Genomic DNA, 19,764 nt, shown 5'->3' with positions numbered 1-19,764 from the left:
CAGCCTTGGCGCGCCACCAGTGGGCACCCAAGTGGGTCACTTGTGGTGAGCGGCTAAATTTCCCTGACAAAATGGCCCCTGATGCTGCTGCAGCTGCAGCTTTTGTAACAGCCCCCAACAGCTCGCCCTGTGAGTGCCAGAACCACCAGGGTACCCAACCAACCACATCGGGTTATTCGAGCCAGCAGGGTCAGCGTCAAATTGTGCAATTGCACCCAAAGTGGGGCTGTCCAGGGGCATTGCGACATTGGATCCTATCGGGCACTGCCACGGGGATACTCGGTCCGTGTGCTAGTGCCCCTTTCCACATCAGCACGAGCAACTTTTTTTTGTGTGGTGCCCTGCTTCAACAGCTTGCTATGTCTCGTATAGACCAGGATTGCTGAGACTTTGATTGGCTGTATTCCAGGCTGTCTGTCTTTCTAGCCCAAGGGGCAGTCCGGAATTCGAGAACCAAGGTGTGAGTGGGCCATAGCAAGTCTACTGACACGCCCATGATGTGGCTAAAGAAGAACCCTCGCGTGTTCGTTGCTGCACGAGGTACCCCATGTTTGATTGATTGCGTTGCTCGCCCATACCAACGGCCGCAATGCTCGGGAAAGTCGACCTTCTCTCAAGACTACTCAAACAGTCCAGCTCGATACACTCAACACACCGTGCCGGCACCGACGCTCCTGGAGGCTCCCGTTCCTTGATCTGTAGACGGGCCCGAGATGGCGTCCTGTGACGACTACACAGTCGGGTGGGTTTGCGCACTGCCTATAGAGGTCGCTGCCGCCAAAGCAGCGCTTGATCGCCTCCATGACAATCAACCTCCGCATTGGAACCCGGACGACAGCAACAACTACATTCTAGGGAGTCTTCAAGGCCACAACGTCGTCGTGGCGTATCCAAATGTCAGAGTGTGTGGTAAAACGTCGGTGGCCGACGTGGCCACTCAGTTGCATGCAACTTACACATCTGTGCGAATCACTCTTGTGGTTGGCATTGCGGGAGGAGTGCCCGATACGAAGGAGGATATTCGTCTTGGTGATGTTGTTGTCGGCAAATCGACAGCTGGCGGGTCGGGTGTCGTCCAGTACGACATGAACGGGAAGCGAACAGAAAATCAACGTGTTCCCAGCAAACCGTCACATCAACCAACACCCGTGCTTCTCACAGCTATGGGTAAGGCCGAGTCAGCCGCTATATTTGATGAAAGTAAGATGCCACTGTACATCTCCGAGATCGTGCAGACAGACCCCGTCACCTTTTCCTACCCTGGCCCAGAGCAAGACGTCCTCTTTGAGCCCAATTATGGTCATGCCACCATCGAATCCGAAGAAAGCGGATGCAGTCATTGCGATCCAGAGAGGATTCGACCCCGGCAGCCTCGCGAGGTACAGAACCCCATAATTCATTATGGCTTGATTGCCTCCGGGCATAATTTGACGCCCCACGGTGCGATCCGGGACGAGTTCGCGCACAAGCATGGCATTCTCTGTCTCGAGAGGGAGGCAGCCGGGCTGAGTGACGCCACACAGGACCTGGTCGTCCGAGGAATTTGTGACTACGCAGATTCGCATAGGTCCGACATGTGGCACGCTTACGCCGCAGCGGCTGCTGCAGCATATGCAAAAGAGGTCCTCTCTTTCATACCCTCGGTGTCCAAGACGATACCTCTGACGACGAGCTCGTATGCCGATGCTGCGCCCGTTCTTGACGCTTTGCTCTTGACGAGACCCGAGGTTGATCGGAAATCACTTGTTGCATTGAAGGGGCGCAGGGTTGACGGCACCTGCGAATGGCTCGTGCGGCATCCCCATTATCAAGGGTGGCTGGAAGATGTGGATCACCCTCTCCTCTGGATCTCAGGCGGCCCCGGAAAAGGTAAGACCATGCTGGCGATTTATCTCACCGAGGTGCTTCAGCCAGTGGTTGACGCGGCCGACAATGTTCTCCTCTACTACTTTTGCAGTAACCGCGACAAGAATCGGAATACCGCATTGACCATCATGAGAGGCATCCTACATCAATGGATCGACCTCGATCCTAGCCTGGCCAAAGACATCAAGATTTCCTTCGATGGGACGGAAACAACCAAATATACAATTTCCAGTTTTGTCGCGCTGTGGAGGGTTTTCCTGACCCTGCTTCAGCAGAGCACGTCTTCCCAGGTAGTCTGTGTTCTGGACGGTTTGGATGAATGCGAAAGGGAGTCACTCAAGCAGCTTCTCGATGCCATTACGAATTACTTGTCGAAGTCTGGGGGGAATTTAAGGCCACGATTGAAGCTCATTATCCTCTCCCGACCTCAGCCGGCTATTTTGGAGAGCAAACTGGGCCAATATCCGCAGATCCAGTTGGACGACTCCGACACGGAAATTTCGCATGATGTCGAGAGATACATCGTCTCTAAAGTTGCCGAACTGGCAGCCGAGCAAAATTTGTCCGAAGAGATGGTGGCGCAGGTTCAGCAGACCTTGCTGGCTGGCGCTGATGGGACCTTTCTGTGGGTTGGGTTCGTTTCCAATGAGCTCCAGGGCAGGAGTTGGAGCAAAATCGATGAAGTTCTCCGCCATGTCCCAAAAGGCCTGGGTGGGATTTATCAGCGGCTTCTTCAGCAGATCGGTGACAAGGAAGCGTTGGTCCCCGTTCTTCAATGGGTCGTTCTTGCTGCCCGGCCTCTCACACTGGAGGAATTGACTGTGGCTGCAGGTATCAGGTCTGCTGGTACTCTTACAGCGACGCAAGTGACCAAGAATCGGCTCAGGCTCGCCGGATTGCTCGTGAAGGTTGAAGGAGATGTCGTCAACCTGGTCCACGAATCAGCGAAAGAGTTCTTTCAGAGCGATCAAATCAATATCAAAGGGATCAACATGTTCCATATGAGCCAGGAGACCCACAGGAGTCTCATGCAGACCTGTTTAGCACATGTCGAGAGGGGATACGGAAATGCTGGAAGAATTCACGAAAAATCTGGCCACGATCCCTTCTTATCTTATGCTAGCCAATACTGGCCGGTGCACTTTCACCACGCCATCCATGTGATCGATGGACCGTCCGAGTTCTCACGTCCATTCTTCCAGATTGACTCCCCGATCCGGGAAGAATGGTGGAAAGTCTACTGGGAGCAGGAAAAGAACGGCGGAAGCCCGCCCTCCTTCACGCTCTTGCATCTCGCAGCATACTTTGGCAATGTACCCTGGGCCAAGTTGTTGATCAGGAAGCATCCCCGTTTCATTTCGCGAAAGGACAACTATGGCCGAACGCCGTTGTCCTGGGCTGTCAACCAAGGTCACCGAGAAGTGGTGGAGCTGCTGCTTGACCATGGTGCGCGTGTCAATTTCAAAGATCGAAGCATGTTGACGGCACTCCATATTGCGGTCACTGGACAACACAAGGACGTCGTGTCTTTACTGCTCGCACACGGCGCCCGTCTTGAGGCCAAGGGGGAACATGGCGATACGGACACGCCATTGGTGAGAGCCATTCTGGCGAATTCGAGAGAAATGACACAGGAGTTAATTGAGCATGGAGCGCGCGTGGACAGACTGCCAGCTCTTCTGGGAGTAGCTTCCCTGAAGGGACCTACGGAACCGGTGGACGAGCGGGTGAAAGAGCTGCTCGGGCTTCAGGAGCAGGTCTTCCTCGCACGCTTCAAGCGTTCGTCGCGATTTGTCGACCTGGTCATGAAAGGGCTTGGCCTCTCCCTCCGCTTTCCCCTCGTCCTCGAATTGATGTCCCTTTATCTCAAGTTTGTGGCGTTGAACCGCTGGGACAGCCTGGCTGTACTGCAGGAGCTCGTCCAGGAGAACAAAAAGGACGAACTGCGAGAATGGGCGAAACTGTACCATGTCTTTTTCTTGGGGTTGGTCGTCGCCAGAAATCCGAAGAGGCTGAAAGCCATGGGCGACCTGTCGACGCACATCTTGCAGAAGGTGGCGCCCAGAGATCTTCAGGCACTGCTGGCCATCACCGTCTTTACCGGCATGGATACGAAACTCACGGCTGTCCGACACGGATGGAGAGAAGGGGATGCCGTCACAGCCGCGGCAATTTCAGACTGGGCCGCCATTGCCTGCGAAAGGGACGCGTTGGAGTTCTTCCACTTTGGCATTCGCGAGTTTTTGAGTGACTTCGATGGGTGTGTCCGCAATGAGAATCGGGAAGAGATCGTACTTCGGACGGCCCTACTCATGACGGGCCACTTCGCCATGATCGACAAACAGGAAACGGGGCCGATTGAGTATTTCTCCCGGGTCGTTGCCGAGTTTTTCCAAGGATACATCGGCAGCAGTTATGAAGTCGAATTGTTCACCGGCGCGAACCAGGCGTGCGCCAATGAGCTATCCGTCATCAGCGAAAGCCGCGATTCTGCTAGACTGCGCCTCTTTCTGACCACCATTTTTCAGTTCGCCCGACAGGCCCATGAGAAGGGACAGGACCGCTTTCTCAACGTGCCCTCGGCAGCATGCCTGATACTCTGCCAGGAGAATGCCAACCCTCACCGGTGGCTGATTGGCGAGGCCATCCCGGAGGAAATAGCGGCATTGATAGCAAAGGAGCCTCCTGGATCGTTGCAGAAGCGGGCTTGCAAGACTTTGGTCGAGTGCTTGATCGTTGGCAAGCGCCATGGTTTGACATTACCCAGAGGCGGTGCATCCAGACAGAGAGTGGAACAGCATCTACGGTCCCTGCCGGGAGTCGGGGATATGATGAATCGCATCCTTGGTCTGTAGATAAGGGAATTCAATCGCGCATACTCCTCCCCTTCCTCCTCCTCCTCCTCCTCCTTCCTTCCTGGACTCCTGTCTGTATCCAGGCAGGGGACAGCAGAGCAAAAGTCGCAAAGGAGATTTTGAACCTGTGCATAATCATAACTGGTGCTTTTTACACGCTTTTTGGAATTGATTCTTAAAAAACAAAAAAAATAAGAATAAAAATTAAAAAAAAAAAAAGAGAAAAAGGAGGGGGGAAGTAATAAAATAATTTGGGTTCTCATCGAGGAACGTCCCTTTATAGGGAAGCGTTGAGTTCAGGTCTTGGTGTAACCTTTGACTCCTTCGTTTACAGACATGAGCGGCAGAATGCGGTTTCGTCGTTTTGTTTGTTCTTGACCCTTGCTCAGAGTTCTGTCTCAGAACCGGCCAATTTCGAATCTACTGCATCATAATCGCTACTATAGTTTGACACAGTTCATGTAAAAGAGGCCACTCGCAACAACCTTTGTTGTCAAAGCTCTCAATGCCCGGCACTACTACCCACAACGGTTGTGTCGCTCCTCACTCACGCCGTTAGGAACCGAGGGTCGCTATATTGCACCTATGAGCCGTTTCCACCAGCCCGTCCGGCTTGACTTTGCCTTGCGCTTCCTGTCATTTGTTTGGTGGGTAGGCGCCGGCGAGCTTGTAAGTCTACTTGAGGCTGCATGGTCTAGAGAAGGTGACGTTGACAAAGCTGGAACAGGGGAGGAAGGCCGGTCCATGTCATGGGAGACAGATCGATCCGGCATGGATGAATTCGACTCGCCTGATACGAACCAGGCTGGTGGATCCGGCACAGACGACTGGCTCTGCACTCTGAGTGCATGCCGAATCTGGCGCTCCAACTCGTGGTCGGCATCTCGTTTCTTGTATCCGGCTCGGTAGAGGCGCTGTAAAACGTCACCGGGTGGAATGAATTCTTCCCAGTTCTTCCGCCCGTTAGGGAGGATGTTGGGATCCGCACCCAGGTCAAGAAGTAGATCCACGATCGAAAGCATTCCCTTCTTCGAGGCGTAGTAGAGCGCAGTCCTCCTTCCAGAGTTCATGCCATTGATGTCGTGACCCAATCTGAGAAGAAGTTTGATCATGGGGACGTTGTCCAGAGTAACAGCTTGGCGAATGCCTGTGACGGCCCGACAACAGCGCGACTTACTGAACGCCAAGTTGCTTGTGGCTCTCTGCGAATGGCTAGCCTGCCCGCGATCTAGCCATTCTTCTGCGGTGAGGCCGCTTTCGTCCCACAGGGTCTGAGGCTCTGCAATGACAGATTCATCGAGCAGGACCCGGACGGTGGCTAGATCTCGGCTGTGGACGGCTAAATGAAGAACAGACCAGCCGTGATTGTCCTGCTGGGAGGCGGTGGATCGTATGCTGCCGTCTTCTAAGAGGCGCTGGACGACATGCGAGTGACCCATGAAGGCGGCATGGTGTAGTGCAGTCCAGCCGTGGCATGTTGTCTTGTGGCGGTCGGCCCCCTGTAGGAGGAGCAAGTTCACAATGGAAACATGCCCTCCATTTGCGGCGCAGTGCAATGGCGATGTACCGTAAGAGCTCACCGCATTGAGGTTGGCCCCATGGTCCAGCAACATACGTACAATCTCCAGATGGCCCTCCTCCGCTGCCCAATGTATGGCGGACCAACCATCGCGATTACGATGGTTCAGATCTACACCATAAGCGAGGAGCAATTGAACAACGGACATATTGCCAGAAGCTGCCGCTTCTTCCAAAGGCAGAGTCTGTTGCGCATCTCGGGCAAGAGATCGGTCAAGAGATGTGCTGACACCGTGTTCAAGAAGCATTTTAGCCACCGAATACCATCCCAGACCGGCTGCCCAAGCGAGCGCTGACTTTCCGTCCGCGCTGAATGGATTGGTATCAGCCAACAGTCTCGTAACGGCGCCTTCTTGCCCGGCAACGACAGCCAAGAGGAATGGAGAAAATCCAAACTTGTCAACGATGTGTATGTCCGCACCGCGCATCATCAAGATTTCCATGCACTCGATGAAGCCCCTCTCCGCAGCGTAATGCAGGGGCGTCTGGCCATTTTCGTCCCTCACATTCATACTTGCGCCCCTCTGGATCAGGGACTCAATCAGGCTCAGATCGCCGGCCTGCACTGCGTGGTGAAGCTTCGTCATCCCTAAGTCGTCTTTGTCCTCTAGGTCGAGCACTGTCACCTGTGCAGTGATGTCCTCTCCGCGGTGTCCCTCATTGCCATCTGCAGCCTCAAGGTCATCATCTTGAAAATCCAGGTCCTCATCATCAAGTACGCTGTACATGGAACCACGAAAAGCGCCGGCTGGCCCATCATCTTCTAACGGTTGGTCGCTGTCGACGTTCTCCACGTTCTCGACATCATCGCTGGGAAGTTTTTGCAGTGTAAGCAGAGCAATTTCCTTCATATGACCGGCGACGTGTGACTGGAGAGCTTCACTCGAGAAGACAGCGTTTGACTCAGCCTTTCCCGAGGGCTGAAAATCGTCGCCAAATGGACATTCCAGCACCTTATCGGCAATTGGCCTCCGTGCGGCGTTGCTGAGGGTCCCGGCGTGCGCTTCAGGCACGCCGTGCTCCCTGATGGAGTGCTCCTGGTACTGGGTCTCTTGGTCAAAGACGATCGGATCGTGAGAAGGAGCCCTGCACTCCCATGTATGGCCATGAGCATTCTGCATGTGGCTGGACCAGGCTTTCGTCGTTTCGAATGTGAGCGGGCCGGTCCCGTGCTCGTGGTGACCTCCTTGCAGGCAGTGTGGAAAGACACAAATAAAAGGCTCCAGGTCTCCCACGACATGATTTCTGGTGCATATTAGCCACATGTTCCCATCAAACGACCGGAATGGACTGCTCACTGCCACAACAATGACCTTGCAGTGTTCTTGAACTCAACAATGACACCACAGTATGGACACTGGTGCGTCGGCGGTATGGCAGGGAACGACAACTTGTTGTTCACGAGAGCAGACTTGGCCCGCGGGACCTCAGTTGTGGATTTGGCGTAGAAGGCCGCAACGGCAGTCTGTCGAGCAGTAGTTGCATTCGTTGCTGGCACAGGTGAAGGGGCCCGCATTTCATTTGTGGCCGCGGGCTTTGGCAGGGCACTCGACGCAAATCTTACAGCCGGCGCACTCGCTGTCATTTTCGGGAGTTGAACAACAACCGAACTCGTGTCCGGGCGCTGAATACTCAGCTCAAGGCGCCTTCGATGAGAGCGCTGATAATACAGCCTTCGGAGGCGCAGTGCATTGGCTTCAACCAATGCCGAGCGGAGTGCCTCCGGCGCCTCGGGGTACCGAAACTCAATATAGCATTTTGTATAGAGACGTAACTCGTCTATGGCCTTGTTTGCCTCTTCATCGTCTTTGTACCTCTCGATCTTGCGGGCCCGGTTGGCTTTGGCAGACTTTCGAACGGCGTTGGAGAGACGAAAGAGCCGCGTCATAGTTCCGCCGATTGTCTCGGTAATCTTTAAGATATTTTCTTCTACTGGATCGACATCGCTCTCAGAATCGCTCGCGTCTTCGTCGGCTCTCGTCATGAGTCCCGAATTGCCATATCCTGACATGCGTTGTCTCTTTCTGCTCGAAGTTTGTGGTGGTCGCTCGTCGATTGGCTTCACTGTTGTCGAGACTCCCGTCAGTTTTGTTCTTTAATGCATCCGGATGTGGTATGAACAGTACTCACAAGACAGCAAGGTGTCGCAAATAACATCTAGGAGCTGGTGTATGATATCTACGGCTACGGGACTGAATCGGAGCCTGTAGTCCAGCGAGACGTTGGGTGGCCCATAAACATCCATGTTTGATGCCCACAGAGAAAAGCGTGCAAGCTGATCGTCCATAATCGTGGGGTCTGGCACGATGTCCGGCATAACCATGCACCTGTGGAAAAGAGAATGGCATTGGGTCGCATGCTCTGCGATGGTCGGGTTGAGAGCATCCTGGAGGAAGACATCTTCAATGTACTCGTCTCCCGCGCGCTCGAGACTTCCCATGGTGAGAGGGCACGCTACCAGGAGTCGCGAGTCCGTCTGAGTGCGATAGAGATGTAGGAAGCCGAATCCGGTCTCTGCATCGAAAGGACGTTGCAAAGGTTGTGGGTGGGCAAATCGCGACTGAGGCTATGACATTGTCGCATGAGCCCAAAGTGTCAGAAGACAGCATATGTCATGGGTGCTGCCGAGTTACGGGTTCATGCCCCGCCTCAGCCTTTCTCACCGTGAGTTACAGATATTATAAGTAGTGGTGCCGAGTAATTAATTACATGAGGCACAAGTACACAACCGGCTGACGCGCCCGCTACTCGCGCTCACAACCAGCGGCTCGGCCGGTGTACCTGGCTAGGGTGCCTGGGTACTAGATCAACATGCTCGACTTGATTGGCTGGCGAGCTGGGCCGGTGTGACAAAGTGCGACAAACAAAATGAGAAAGCGCCTGTGCGTGATTTCGACCCAGGGGCGGCCCCTGAGTAATGTGTTTACTTATACTCCGTAGCGAGTACGAGGTACACCCCCGAAGCCCCGGCCAGCGCCTATTCCTGCGGCCGATACTGTAATGACCATGTGCCAATTGACAAAAGTCCCACAGCCCGACGGGGCAAAGTCAAAGGTTAATATCATAAGGTTAAAGTCAAAAGTCTTTCTTCTGCTCCGCCTTGGATCATTGCGCCGTTAGGCCACGGCAGTCACAACCCACACCCCTATTACCTATTCCGCCGTCAGACACGGATATTCATTACACTTCCTGTCCAACACGCCCCTTACTGCACATATCAGACATCTGAGCCTGAATCCTGAGGCCATGTCCTTTACCAAGACATATTTTCTGTGTCCGACGTCCGAATTCATACATCCACCACCAACGGGCCCGCTATGTCTTGGGTCTATTATCCGCTCCACATCTGCACCGCAATACCCTCTGAACAGAGCGAGCGTGGTTGCCGTGGCTAATGCCTTCCCACCTGTCGTGGAGACCGACTGGAAGAAGACATTTTCAACAGAAAAGGGGCTTGGTTTGGGTGTCTATGCACAGTTTCTGCAGCTCGCTACCGGCGGACTGCCCCTTGGTCCCGAGCTGGATGTGGAGCATTCGAACAAGACGGCAAATACGTTTGCGTTCGACACGTTGACAACCCTGGCGTTCGAGCCGACCCAGGAATACGTGGAAGAGGCCGTCAAGGCACCGGCCGTGCAGACATGGCTAAGAGAACCCAGGCAGAGGTTTGCTCTCGTCAGCGAGCTCTTCATTGTCACGGGCATGAAGCTGGTCAAGGGCGCCAAGATCAAATACTCCACTTCACAGAGCACAACAGTCAAAGGGAATTTCGGCGTCGATGTGACTGCCTTAGGGACGACCTTTGGCCCCAAAGGCCATTGGACGAGGACGAATGATGATGCGACCGAGTCTAATCGTGAGTCGGAATTTGTGTTTGCATTCCGCGTGAAGAGGCTCAAGTTTGGGCGGCGACTGAAGCTTGAAGAGTACAATAAAGGCGCCTTTATGGCCGTTGGAGGCGAGAAAGATGACGACCAATGTGTTTTGGTTGAAGAGGTGGATGGAGCTGATATCAAGACTGCCAAGGCTGTTGTCGATGTGACAGAGAACGGCGACGTCTATTGCGTTCCCGCTTCATCATGCTGAACGAATCGTGGACTATAAGTGAGATATGCATCAATGAACCGTGTGTGATGGGAGGTTGAGTGGACTTCGATTAGTATTTGTACATGTTCCTTTTGATATCCTTGATTCTCCCGTACACATCCTCCCTTGTCGAACCGCTGTCGAAGAGCACATGAGGCGTGATGTAGTCGTAGCCGACCCCCCGCCTCCGCCTAACCATACTCTTGAAGACGGCATCCATGGAATTGTCCCTTTTCAGCCACGATCCCAGCCTTTCACTTTCTACAGCGATGTGCTGATCCTGTTGCCGGACAAAAGACAGGACCGACGCGGCTAATCCAGCAGCGATTGGTGTTGCGACCGATGTTCCTGACATAGCCTTGACAGTCTGACCGTGTCCGTTCATGCCAGCCGGCCAGTGAGAAGAGACGTGCTCCCCAAGGAGACTGAAGTTGACGTCCGTTTCGCTTGCTGTCGGGTTGAACTTGGAGGGATTGCCATTTCCATCGGTCGAGTGTATACAAAAAACACTGGGATATTGAGCAGGAAAAGCTCTGCCAAGATTTGCTCCATCATTCGATGCTGCCGCGAACAACAATGTCCGCTTGTTCAGTGCATTAGATATAGCTGTGCTCATGAGCTCGTGGTATTCACGAATCCCGAATGACATTGATATAATATCCACTTTCCATTGTTCCACTGCGTAATCAATAGCCTATGCAGGTCATTAGCTCAGTCCAAAAAGTCTGCTTTGGCATAAAGACAGCTTGCCTTTGCAATGTCATCATAGGTGTTGGGATCCAGAGTTTCCCGTCGCGCAACTCGGGCGACATAGATCTCAGCACATGGGGCAACTTTGAGAAGGAGGCCAAGAGCATGAGTACCGTGCCCTATCTCGTCTCGAATGTCGTGCGACGCTGTACCGTGTACAAAACTACGCGCTTCCTTGATCCGTGGGTTGGCTCGTTGTTGGTCCTCGATCAGGAATGGGCTTTCGGGATCGAGTCCCGAGTCCAAAATCGCTATTCGCACCGGTTCGGCAAGGTCGACATCAAGGTCAACGTAGGGATAGATCGAGGACAGCAGATTGTCCATCCATCTTTCCGAGAGTGGATTCCTGAAGGTCATTAGCATAAAGAAGCCTCATAGCCAATGGTAACACCTCACTCCTGTTCAGCCCCTGTGTGGTGGCTTGCATCAAAAAAGTACAAGCTCTTCTCGGAAGGCTCGGCGAGACGTCCGTGGGCTCGCGATCCCGTAGGAGGTTGTGCTGACATCCTTAGCATGATATCTGAGTGGAGCGATGCGGAGGTCACGGGCGCAGTGTCAGAAATTGAACGAAGAGGACCTGCCCTTGCTGTAGTGTTTACATTAGAGGAGTCGAGCTTGCTTGTATGAAGGCGGACAACCTCTCGACCGATTGAGCCCCAGCAAGACTCATTTTGTCGCGAATCAAATGAACCCAGATTCTCTATTCGTATGCCCCATGCTTTGAAGATCACGGCTTCAAGTCGTTTGACCACGTTTTGATAGAAGAGCCGCTGGACGTTGATATCCTCAAAATTAGCCTGCTGTCTAGGTGGATAGTAGTCTCCGGTAAGGCATGCTTTCGTAGCAAGATAGTAATCCACACCAGCGTCGTCTTCCAGAGTCTCAAGTTTATCGAGACAGGTATAAAGATCATCATTGACGTTCCTGGCAGGTTTCGGGTCCTTTCCCATTAGCTCCACAGGTGTGCAATAGTGAAGCTCGCACAAGAGTATGCCTAGCGCTAGCACACTGGCGTTGGGATGAACTATGTGTTTCGAGGCGCCGGAGTTGTCTCCAGTGTCTGTATTACGGGCTGAGATTGTTGGAACGTGCTCCAGTGCCAGGAACGGTTTCGTGATATCGGGAAGTTCTCCATCCTGCCGTGGCTCAAAAAATTGGATCATGGAGTGATTGAAGGAAAACTGCAGCCACGGTGTCTCCAGGAAGGGGAGGAGTGCTGAAGCCAGTGTTACAGCCAAAACTCGCTTCCCCTTGAGTGGCAGAACCGATTCACCACGAAGTAATTCTTGCTGGCGGCTGAACAGTGCCGACAAGGATACCGTCCGAGACATTCGGTCACTACCGAATGTCTTTGGTTGCGGGCGAAGTCTCTGAAACATCCCATCCTCGAGAGCGAAATGCAAGCAATTTCGCTGACCGAGGGACTCTGTGATGCTCTGGCATATGTGGGCAAAGTCGGGTGGGCTGCTGATTATAGGCTCCGATGCGCGCCTCGATCTGCTATTGTGTAGGTCTCTACACCGACCGCGTTAATGAACAGAAGGCAACCACACAATGCTTTGAGAGCTTACTTGACCGTGATTTTGGCTTCTTGCAATTCAGTCGCAGGTACGGACCGCACGCCAAAGAATACCTCGAAACTCGCCTCAGCGTCGAGATCCTTTTTGTGCTGTGGCAGCGACAGCCTCACGCTCAACCCTGAGCACTTCTGGCAAACGCAAACCCAGTTTTTTCGCAACGCATTATCCAAGGACACCAAATATCTCCTCATCAGCACGGCAAAGTCGGCATCAGGGTCTTCGAGGTTGGACACATGAGTTGGCTCCTCACGAGGCAGAACTCGGCGCTTCTTTCTCTCCTGTTCCAAATGTAAAAGTTCTTGAATGGCATCATCGCATTCTCGTCTCCGTTTGCCAACGCGAATGACAGTGCCTTCGTCGCCATGCGGATCGCGACTCGGATTCTCGATCATGCGGCGGAGCTTCGGATACTGCTCGTGGCCGGGTTGTTGGAAGTTCTGCTCCGCGAAACGTTCGTTAGCAGGCAGTAAGTGAGAGGCCAATCGACTGAAAAACTAGAGTTGCCGTATGTCAAGAATACCTACAAAATCCATCTCTCCATCAGAGTCGTCTTGAACAAGGTGTTCAAATGCGCGCAGAGTCCTTGCAACGCTCTCTGGGTCAGCTTCCCTAAGGTCATCGTGCTGCAGAAATGCATCCGTCCGTAGCCAGGCCTCGCGTTTCCGTGATTTCAGTGACGCCGGTTTCGCCAAACTCTGCGGTCGTTTTCGAGCGAACAACCCAAGCACAGATTGGAGCAGGCTTTGGGATTCAGTGTCGTCGTTCATAATTGCAGTCCCAAATGACGCGTCAGAAGAAATACTGGTATTTTGCTGGAAGAGACATTGGTCGATCAGCGGAGGTGTCCTGGGTATTGATCGGATTAGGCTTTGCTACAAACCCAGAATCTCAGGACGATACAAACGTTCGACAGTCGTCGGGTGAGGTCTCTGTCAAGGGTGTTGACGCTGTACCTACAGCCCTGCACCCAAGTACAAGCATTAGTCTCAAACATTGGTGAGACACGGTGTTAGGCCTCAGTAGAGACTACGCGCGCTTACCATATATTACGCAGTCAGACACACTCATTACACTTACGAACCAACCTGGTACACGCCTCTTACTAGTCGGTACACACATCGACACTACCTTTTAGCCTTACAACGGGCGAGCGTAGGGTAGCAGCAATCAACCCGAGCCGAATCCGATCAGATTTCACATACCTTGGCGGCTCAATGGATTGCAGCGCAGGTTGCTTGCAGCCTTCAATTAGCCTTAGCAGAGGTCGTATATAGAGAATGAATCAAGACGTGCGCCTGACACGGTTGGAAATGATTGGTGGGGAAGGGAGAAGATTTGCGGTCCATACTACATCGGTCGATTGGGTCTTGGAAGTCCTATTCGACACTATCAAACACTGTTGTGTCTGCCGTAGAGATCCTTGTGTCGGTCGGATCAAGGATGCCGTGCGGATCTCGAGCCTCAAGCCACAGAGAAGTGTTCCTCCCCAGGCTGTTCCTGGGGCCAGCTGACCTACTCGTACCTTTTGCGATTGGTCACACTTTTCCCGTTGCATGGCGATATCAGGCGCTATGCGATTGGCGAATCTTCATGTTACATATTAGCTTGTACGAGCACAAGGTGCCTCCTGGTCGCAGTAGCGCGTTACAGACGAAGGCTCGTTCTTGGCCCCGAGGCTGAAATGATAAGCACGAATATAGAGACACATACTTTCTTCCCTTTAGAACTCCTTCGAGGCAAGCTGCTCACAATATGTTCTAGAACAATTCGTGTCCTAGCGAGTCTCGCTTCCTCTTGATAAGATCCCTGCACCAATTTTCCCGGCCATGCACAATCAGGGGTGTATGGCCAGTAGATGAAATTTATTCGGACCAGGGTCTCGTTAGATCAGCCGAATATTGAGAACAAAGGTCAGGTGCAGCCGGCAAGTTCATGCTGGATATGCTTCGGTGCTCTCGAGGCTCACTGCCCATGGGCTGGACGGAGTCGGGTGTACTTGGGTGCAACAAACGGGCAAGCCTCCGTGAGTAGTAACAAAAGGTGTATGGCATCTTTCTGAGTGAGCGAGCTGAACAGGCGAAACAGCTGGTCATCTGCGCTAGAGTCTGCTGCAGGATAGCTAGAGATAGGAGCCATCCGTTGCTTCGTCGTCGGGGTCTAGATGTAGTGAAGTCAATGGTCTTTCAGGACGTGTAGCATGCGTCTCTCCAACTCATTCCCTCCGGCGCAGGCGAAAAGGTTGCCACGAACCGTGTTCGGTGATCATACGCGACGAGGAACCCCTTCCTTTGTCCCACGTTTCTTGACTGACTTCGGGGGGCGCGAGGGTTGCAGGCGTGAACAGAGCGACGAAAGAGTCCGCATTGCGAGGGTGCGGGCTGACTGCGCTCGGGAACGATGCGAGGTGCCTCGTGTGGGACGTAAATGTCGTGCCATATCCAGCCTTCAACACATCCTCGAGCCATCTTGCTAGTTATTGCAAGATATCAGGAGGGCAGGTACGGCGCGGGCAGTCGAGTTTCGATTTCGAACAGCCCTCTCCTTCTCCAGGACTTGTCAGTCAGAGGCTTCAGATTTATATGTCTGGGGGACTGGATCGAGTGAAAACAGTACCGTCTGTGTTCCACAAATTCTGGCGGCAAAGCAAATCAATCTTGATCAAGCATGAGAAAGAAATGGAACCCTCGAGTTGGTGCTGGCTCTTCTCTTATTCCGTCGATAGTCCCGGAACGGAATAAAGGTTGCCATATGTTGCAGATGATGAATATCTAAGGCACGATTTACAAGTCTTTACCCCATCAGAGACCGCCTGAAGAATCTGAGTAGGAATGACAAGCGAGGTAGGACGCAAGACTTGGATTGAGAACAGGTTGTAGTGCAGGTGATGACTCTAGCTTGCTTCGTAGGCCATCATCTCGCGATTCACAATGACATTTGGTGACCATCCGATCCATTGTTGCCGTGTGGTAGTAGAATCTGCCAAACATGTTCTGCAGAGCGAGACTGAAAGACAGATTGCCGCTGAAGGGATATGAAGCCTTTTGCTAATCGCTGGTCCTTCAACCACAACAGAGATACCAAAACAAGCCCAAGCAGAGTATTGGCCTAAAAGTATGTATTGACCTGTCTTTTCGTGTGACAAACTCCTAAGATTACAATGCACAGCCATCAAACAAGCGTTTGGCAGTCGGTCATTTTGGGAACCTTCTCTTAATGTTCGTGATGCGGCTCGCCGTGGTATCCGACCAGCTTCCATCTTCCAATCATTTCACCAACAGTAAAGAAACCCAACACCTGAGCCAAGACAATTCCACCCGCGGTCAGTTGGCTGCGGTTTGCAGTGCGAATGGTGTTCAGGGCAGCGTCCGGATTGAGAGTTTTGAAAACAGAGCTTGCGCTTGACGTGATGGACGTAGGGTTCCGGAAGACATTAATCAGAGGTTGGAAATAGGATTGAAACTGAGCCACAGAGCTGGAAATAACAGGTCAGAAGCTGTAGATGATATCGGATCCCAATCAGACTTACGGAGGAGCCATCTGTTGATTCTTGAAGACGATCCGTGCGACCTCCCATCCGACACGAGAGTAGTAGATCGTGGGTGGTATTAACGCTGCAGCCAAGTTAGCCAAGTTAACAGGTGCCCCAATATTTCCTGGAGAGGATCTTGTAGCATACATTCGACAAAGGCAATAACTCTCCCTGTTCTTCCACCAACTCTGCTTAGGGCGCTGTACGCAGAGGAGCCGACTTTGGAAATTGCAGAGCCCGCAGAGCTCGAGACGCGGCTCAAACCTTCTGAAGCCTTTGACACGGCCTGCTTTGAGCTTTCTTGCGCCTTCGCGGCGGCTTCTGAGGTGGTGGAAGCTTGTCTGAAATTGTTTCGTCGCAGGAGGGATCTGGACTGCCGGAGAAGGGCGCGAGAGGTGGGAACGGCCGACATGGCGACTAGAGCTCCTGATGGAGCTTCAAGAGTGAAGAGAAGGGTTTGGGTAAGAACGGCGGCACACCCTCTCAAGCAGTGGTGATTGTGTTGAGTTGCGGTGGTCAAACGGAACTGAGAGTGAAAAAAGAGCCAAAGCTGTTCGGAGGCCAAAATCCCAATTCAATGGACCGGAAAATTTCGGACGATGCGAGCTGATGATTGGTCCGACGGGCCGCCTGGTACCTGGCCGGAAAAACTCTCCTCTATCAACCTCTTGAATCGCATATACATTTTAACAACGGAGTAATCTGAAGAGGCCATTGTCGACCGGGTTAGATTCAAGTTGTGAACATCCAGTATATCACAGTCTAACCAATAACTGTGTATTGTTATCATCCATCTGGTCGAAATGATCATGAAAGCTCTGCCTGAGACATGGACCTTGTCACTCACAATCCTTACCTCCCATTCCCCACAAGCCTCACTTTATGCCACCAGATTTGAACCCAGATCTAGCACAAGAGTCCTGCCCAATGCTCCGTATTGGCTCCCCAGCCTCACTTTTGATGCATGTCCTCTCGTCATACCCTCACAGTCCCGCCCCCCTTAGCAAACAATTCCCGACATTTTGGATCTCCTGCTAAACCTGAAACAGGCTGCTTGGGCCCTAAGTCCACCCAGCCGAGTTCCCCGGGAACCAATGTGCCTTGAGCCCCCGAGCCCCTGCAGCAGATCGCAAAAGTTCGTCCATCATGAACTTGTAATGTGACAATTCTTTCTTCTTGTAGAACACCTCTTCAAACCATGCTCATCATGTAGACAACGGCCGTCACAGAAGACATTCTCCATTTTGCAATAGGATCTGAGAGGTTTTTTGGTTGGCGTTCTGGTATTCATGCCTGGGTGGTGGCTTCTTTGTCCTTTTTCTGCCGGGCGCTTCTCAGCTTGTGAGATGGCGTAGGATTGAACACGGGTATCTGCTTGTCGCCGTGTGTGCTAGGTCATCACTGTTGATCCTCTTCCATTGAGTTGTCATCAGACTCTTCTCACATTCACCCCAAGTCTTACTTGGTTGGATCTCGGTCAACGCAGTCGCTGTCCGCAAGAATAGAAAATCCGAACGCCGGTCGCTCACCTGCCAACCTGAACAGGTCAACGACAACATCAGAGGCAACGACGAGCTCACATCATGGTGGGTAAACATCGGCAAGCATCGTCTCAACCGCCTCAACCTCCTCCACACCCTCCACCGAATCCTCCACGGCGATCGCTGAAGCAGGGTCTCAAAGATGTCTTTCTCCGAACTCTACGGAAATCTCCCGAACCGCCAGCTGGTACACCCACTCTCGGTTCTGGTATATTGCGTCGGGGAGAGTCATCGGCGTCCTTTTTCCCGTCGACGGTCACATTCTCCTCACTCGAACCTCCCGGGAGTCGACCTAGCCTGGAAGAGTTCACCGTTTCGCACACCATTCCAAATCGATTTGATTCCTCCATCCATGTGTCGCCTCGCAGACGACATGGACGACAGTCACTACTTCCAGCCACGAGCCTCAGCCAATTCAACCTCCATAAATCTTACCTTCAGCCACTCACGGGACCCCAAAGAACTGTCCACGAGGCCATGTCGCCCTCGTTGCTATCGGTTACGAGTCGGCAGGCGAGTATGGCCAGTTTCTCGACCCTATCGACTGTTTCCAGTGCCTCAACTTTGAGAATCCAGGAGTCGCGTGAGTCGCTTGTCCCGTCGAAAGCGGGTGCGGCTTCATATAAGAAGCCCCCAGCACCGGCGGCCAGGGCTCGAACCAAGCATGTCTCGTGGCTGCACTCACCTACAACAAGTTCTGTCTCCGTAGCGGACTCAGGAAACCACACCGACGACCCAACCGGCCTCAGATTGGTAGAGCACTTCAAATCATTTTGTATCCTCGACACCGCGGTGACCGGACTTCCCGTTGTCGCCACATCCAAAGAACTTCGCTATATCTTCGACGTGGGCGAACACTTCTTCCTGAACAACTGTGAATGCGAAGGTGCTTCAATGGACATTGTGACCGGTCAAGATGCAGCAGGGGACCCAGTCACACATCTTGTGTTGTTCACACCCCTGATCATTCCCAGCAGTGGCCGCAGCCGTTTCATGCTAGCTTGCCTGATTGATGTCACGCAATTCATTAATGACACGGCGTCACTTCCTGAACTCGACCATGAGCTCGAAACGTCCACAATAGACAGTGGAGTGCAAACACCATTGCAAGATCGGAGAGACCTGAGTTGGGTCGGGCGCAGCTACAAACTCTCTGCCGAAGATCTCCTTGGTGGTTGCATGTTACCCAACGACCGGGATACGGCGACAAGACCACCCAAGCACGACGAGATGTCGGAGGATATTTGGCTGAATTTGGCGAATGAGGAAAGGAGCAGAAGATCGTCGCCCAGAAACACATCCAGCTCGAAGCCGAAGATGAGCCCGGTTGCAAGGTCGAATGCATCTCACACATCGACAACCAGCAGCACCGTGGACGACGTGTTGGACGAGTTTATGAGCGACTTGCAGGAGCTCTATTCGGACTTCTTCCTTTTAGGCAAATCTCCGCTTGACGACACCTGTTTTGAGATCTGCAACGTTTCACCTCTGCTCTATTCCACCAAAGAATACATCAACGGACACCTTTCTCAAACCAACGCACATCAAATGGCCGAATTGAGCGCATCTCTGGGCCGGGAGACGCCATTCAGCATACACGTAAAATGGGGTCCACTGGGACTGGACAAACGGATGTATTGTAGTCCAATGTACACGGCAAATTCCATCACGTGGATTTGCTTCCTGGTGAATTACCAGATACCAATGATATGGTGACGGCAGCATCTATCTGTTCTCGAGCCGAGAGCGCGCCGAGATTGCGTGTAGACCTTGGCTTGCCCTACGGCAATGGCACCACAGACACACAGTTACAACGAGGTGGCAATTTGACGATAAAACAAACACGGCTCCAGCGCCTTTTGTTGCCACCGATGACTTTGCCGCAACAAGGAACATCCTGCAGGGACCAGTTAGACGGAACCGTTATCGACAACCGAGAGCAAAAGATAGCGACAGCAGGGAAATGATTTTCAGCTGAT

At 52.7% G+C, this 19,764-nt stretch overlaps 7 protein-coding genes across 7 annotated transcripts; 3 read left to right on the top strand and 4 right to left on the bottom strand.

Moving 5' to 3' along the window:
- Positions 1-713: 713 nt before the first annotated feature.
- AYO21_03811 (hypothetical protein) lies at positions 714-4,721 on the top strand (the record flags this gene model as incomplete). The annotated part of the gene is made up of 1 exon (XM_022653785.1): positions 714-4,721. The coding sequence occupies one exon, from the start codon at positions 714-716 to the stop codon at positions 4,719-4,721; it is 4,008 nt and encodes a 1,335-aa protein (XP_022514028.1).
- Positions 4,722-5,293: 572 nt separating this feature from the next.
- AYO21_03810 (hypothetical protein) lies at positions 5,294-8,739 on the bottom strand (the record flags this gene model as incomplete). Its single annotated transcript, XM_022653784.1, has 3 exons — positions 5,294-7,544; positions 7,598-8,363; positions 8,430-8,739. 3 exons carry the CDS (start codon positions 8,737-8,739, stop codon positions 5,294-5,296), a joined length of 3,327 nt encoding a protein of 1,108 aa, XP_022514027.1.
- An 806-nt stretch (positions 8,740-9,545) lies between these two features.
- AYO21_03809 (hypothetical protein) lies at positions 9,546-10,385 on the top strand (the record flags this gene model as incomplete). Its single annotated transcript, XM_022653783.1, has 1 exon — positions 9,546-10,385. The coding sequence occupies one exon, from the start codon at positions 9,546-9,548 to the stop codon at positions 10,383-10,385; it is 840 nt and encodes a 279-aa protein (XP_022514026.1).
- Positions 10,386-10,455: 70 nt separating this feature from the next.
- Positions 10,456-11,034, bottom strand: AYO21_03808 (hypothetical protein; the record flags this gene model as incomplete). The annotated part of the gene is made up of 1 exon (XM_022653782.1): positions 10,456-11,034. The coding sequence occupies one exon, from the start codon at positions 11,032-11,034 to the stop codon at positions 10,456-10,458; it is 579 nt and encodes a 192-aa protein (XP_022514025.1).
- Positions 11,035-11,096: 62 nt separating this feature from the next.
- On the bottom strand, positions 11,097-13,482 carry AYO21_03807 (hypothetical protein; the record flags this gene model as incomplete). The annotated part of the gene is made up of 4 exons (XM_022653781.1): positions 11,097-11,481; positions 11,532-12,632; positions 12,707-13,209; positions 13,240-13,482. 4 exons carry the CDS (start codon positions 13,480-13,482, stop codon positions 11,097-11,099), a joined length of 2,232 nt encoding a protein of 743 aa, XP_022514024.1.
- A 2,443-nt stretch (positions 13,483-15,925) lies between these two features.
- On the bottom strand, positions 15,926-16,656 carry AYO21_03806 (hypothetical protein; the record flags this gene model as incomplete). The annotated part of the gene is made up of 3 exons (XM_022653780.1): positions 15,926-16,187; positions 16,242-16,326; positions 16,392-16,656. 3 exons carry the CDS (start codon positions 16,654-16,656, stop codon positions 15,926-15,928), a joined length of 612 nt encoding a protein of 203 aa, XP_022514023.1.
- Positions 16,657-17,827: 1,171 nt separating this feature from the next.
- Positions 17,828-19,501, top strand: AYO21_03805 (hypothetical protein; the record flags this gene model as incomplete). The annotated part of the gene is made up of 1 exon (XM_022653779.1): positions 17,828-19,501. The coding sequence occupies one exon, from the start codon at positions 17,828-17,830 to the stop codon at positions 19,499-19,501; it is 1,674 nt and encodes a 557-aa protein (XP_022514022.1).
- Between the last annotated feature and the right edge of the window lie 263 nt (positions 19,502-19,764).

The sequence above is a fragment of the Fonsecaea monophora genome (genome assembly GCF_001642475.1).
Source record: "Fonsecaea monophora strain CBS 269.37 chromosome Unknown Scaff19, whole genome shotgun sequence".
NCBI lineage: Eukaryota > Fungi > Ascomycota > Eurotiomycetes > Chaetothyriales > Herpotrichiellaceae > Fonsecaea > Fonsecaea monophora.
Note: the sequence above shows the minus strand (reverse complement) of the source record. Positions and strands in the feature narration are given on the sequence as shown.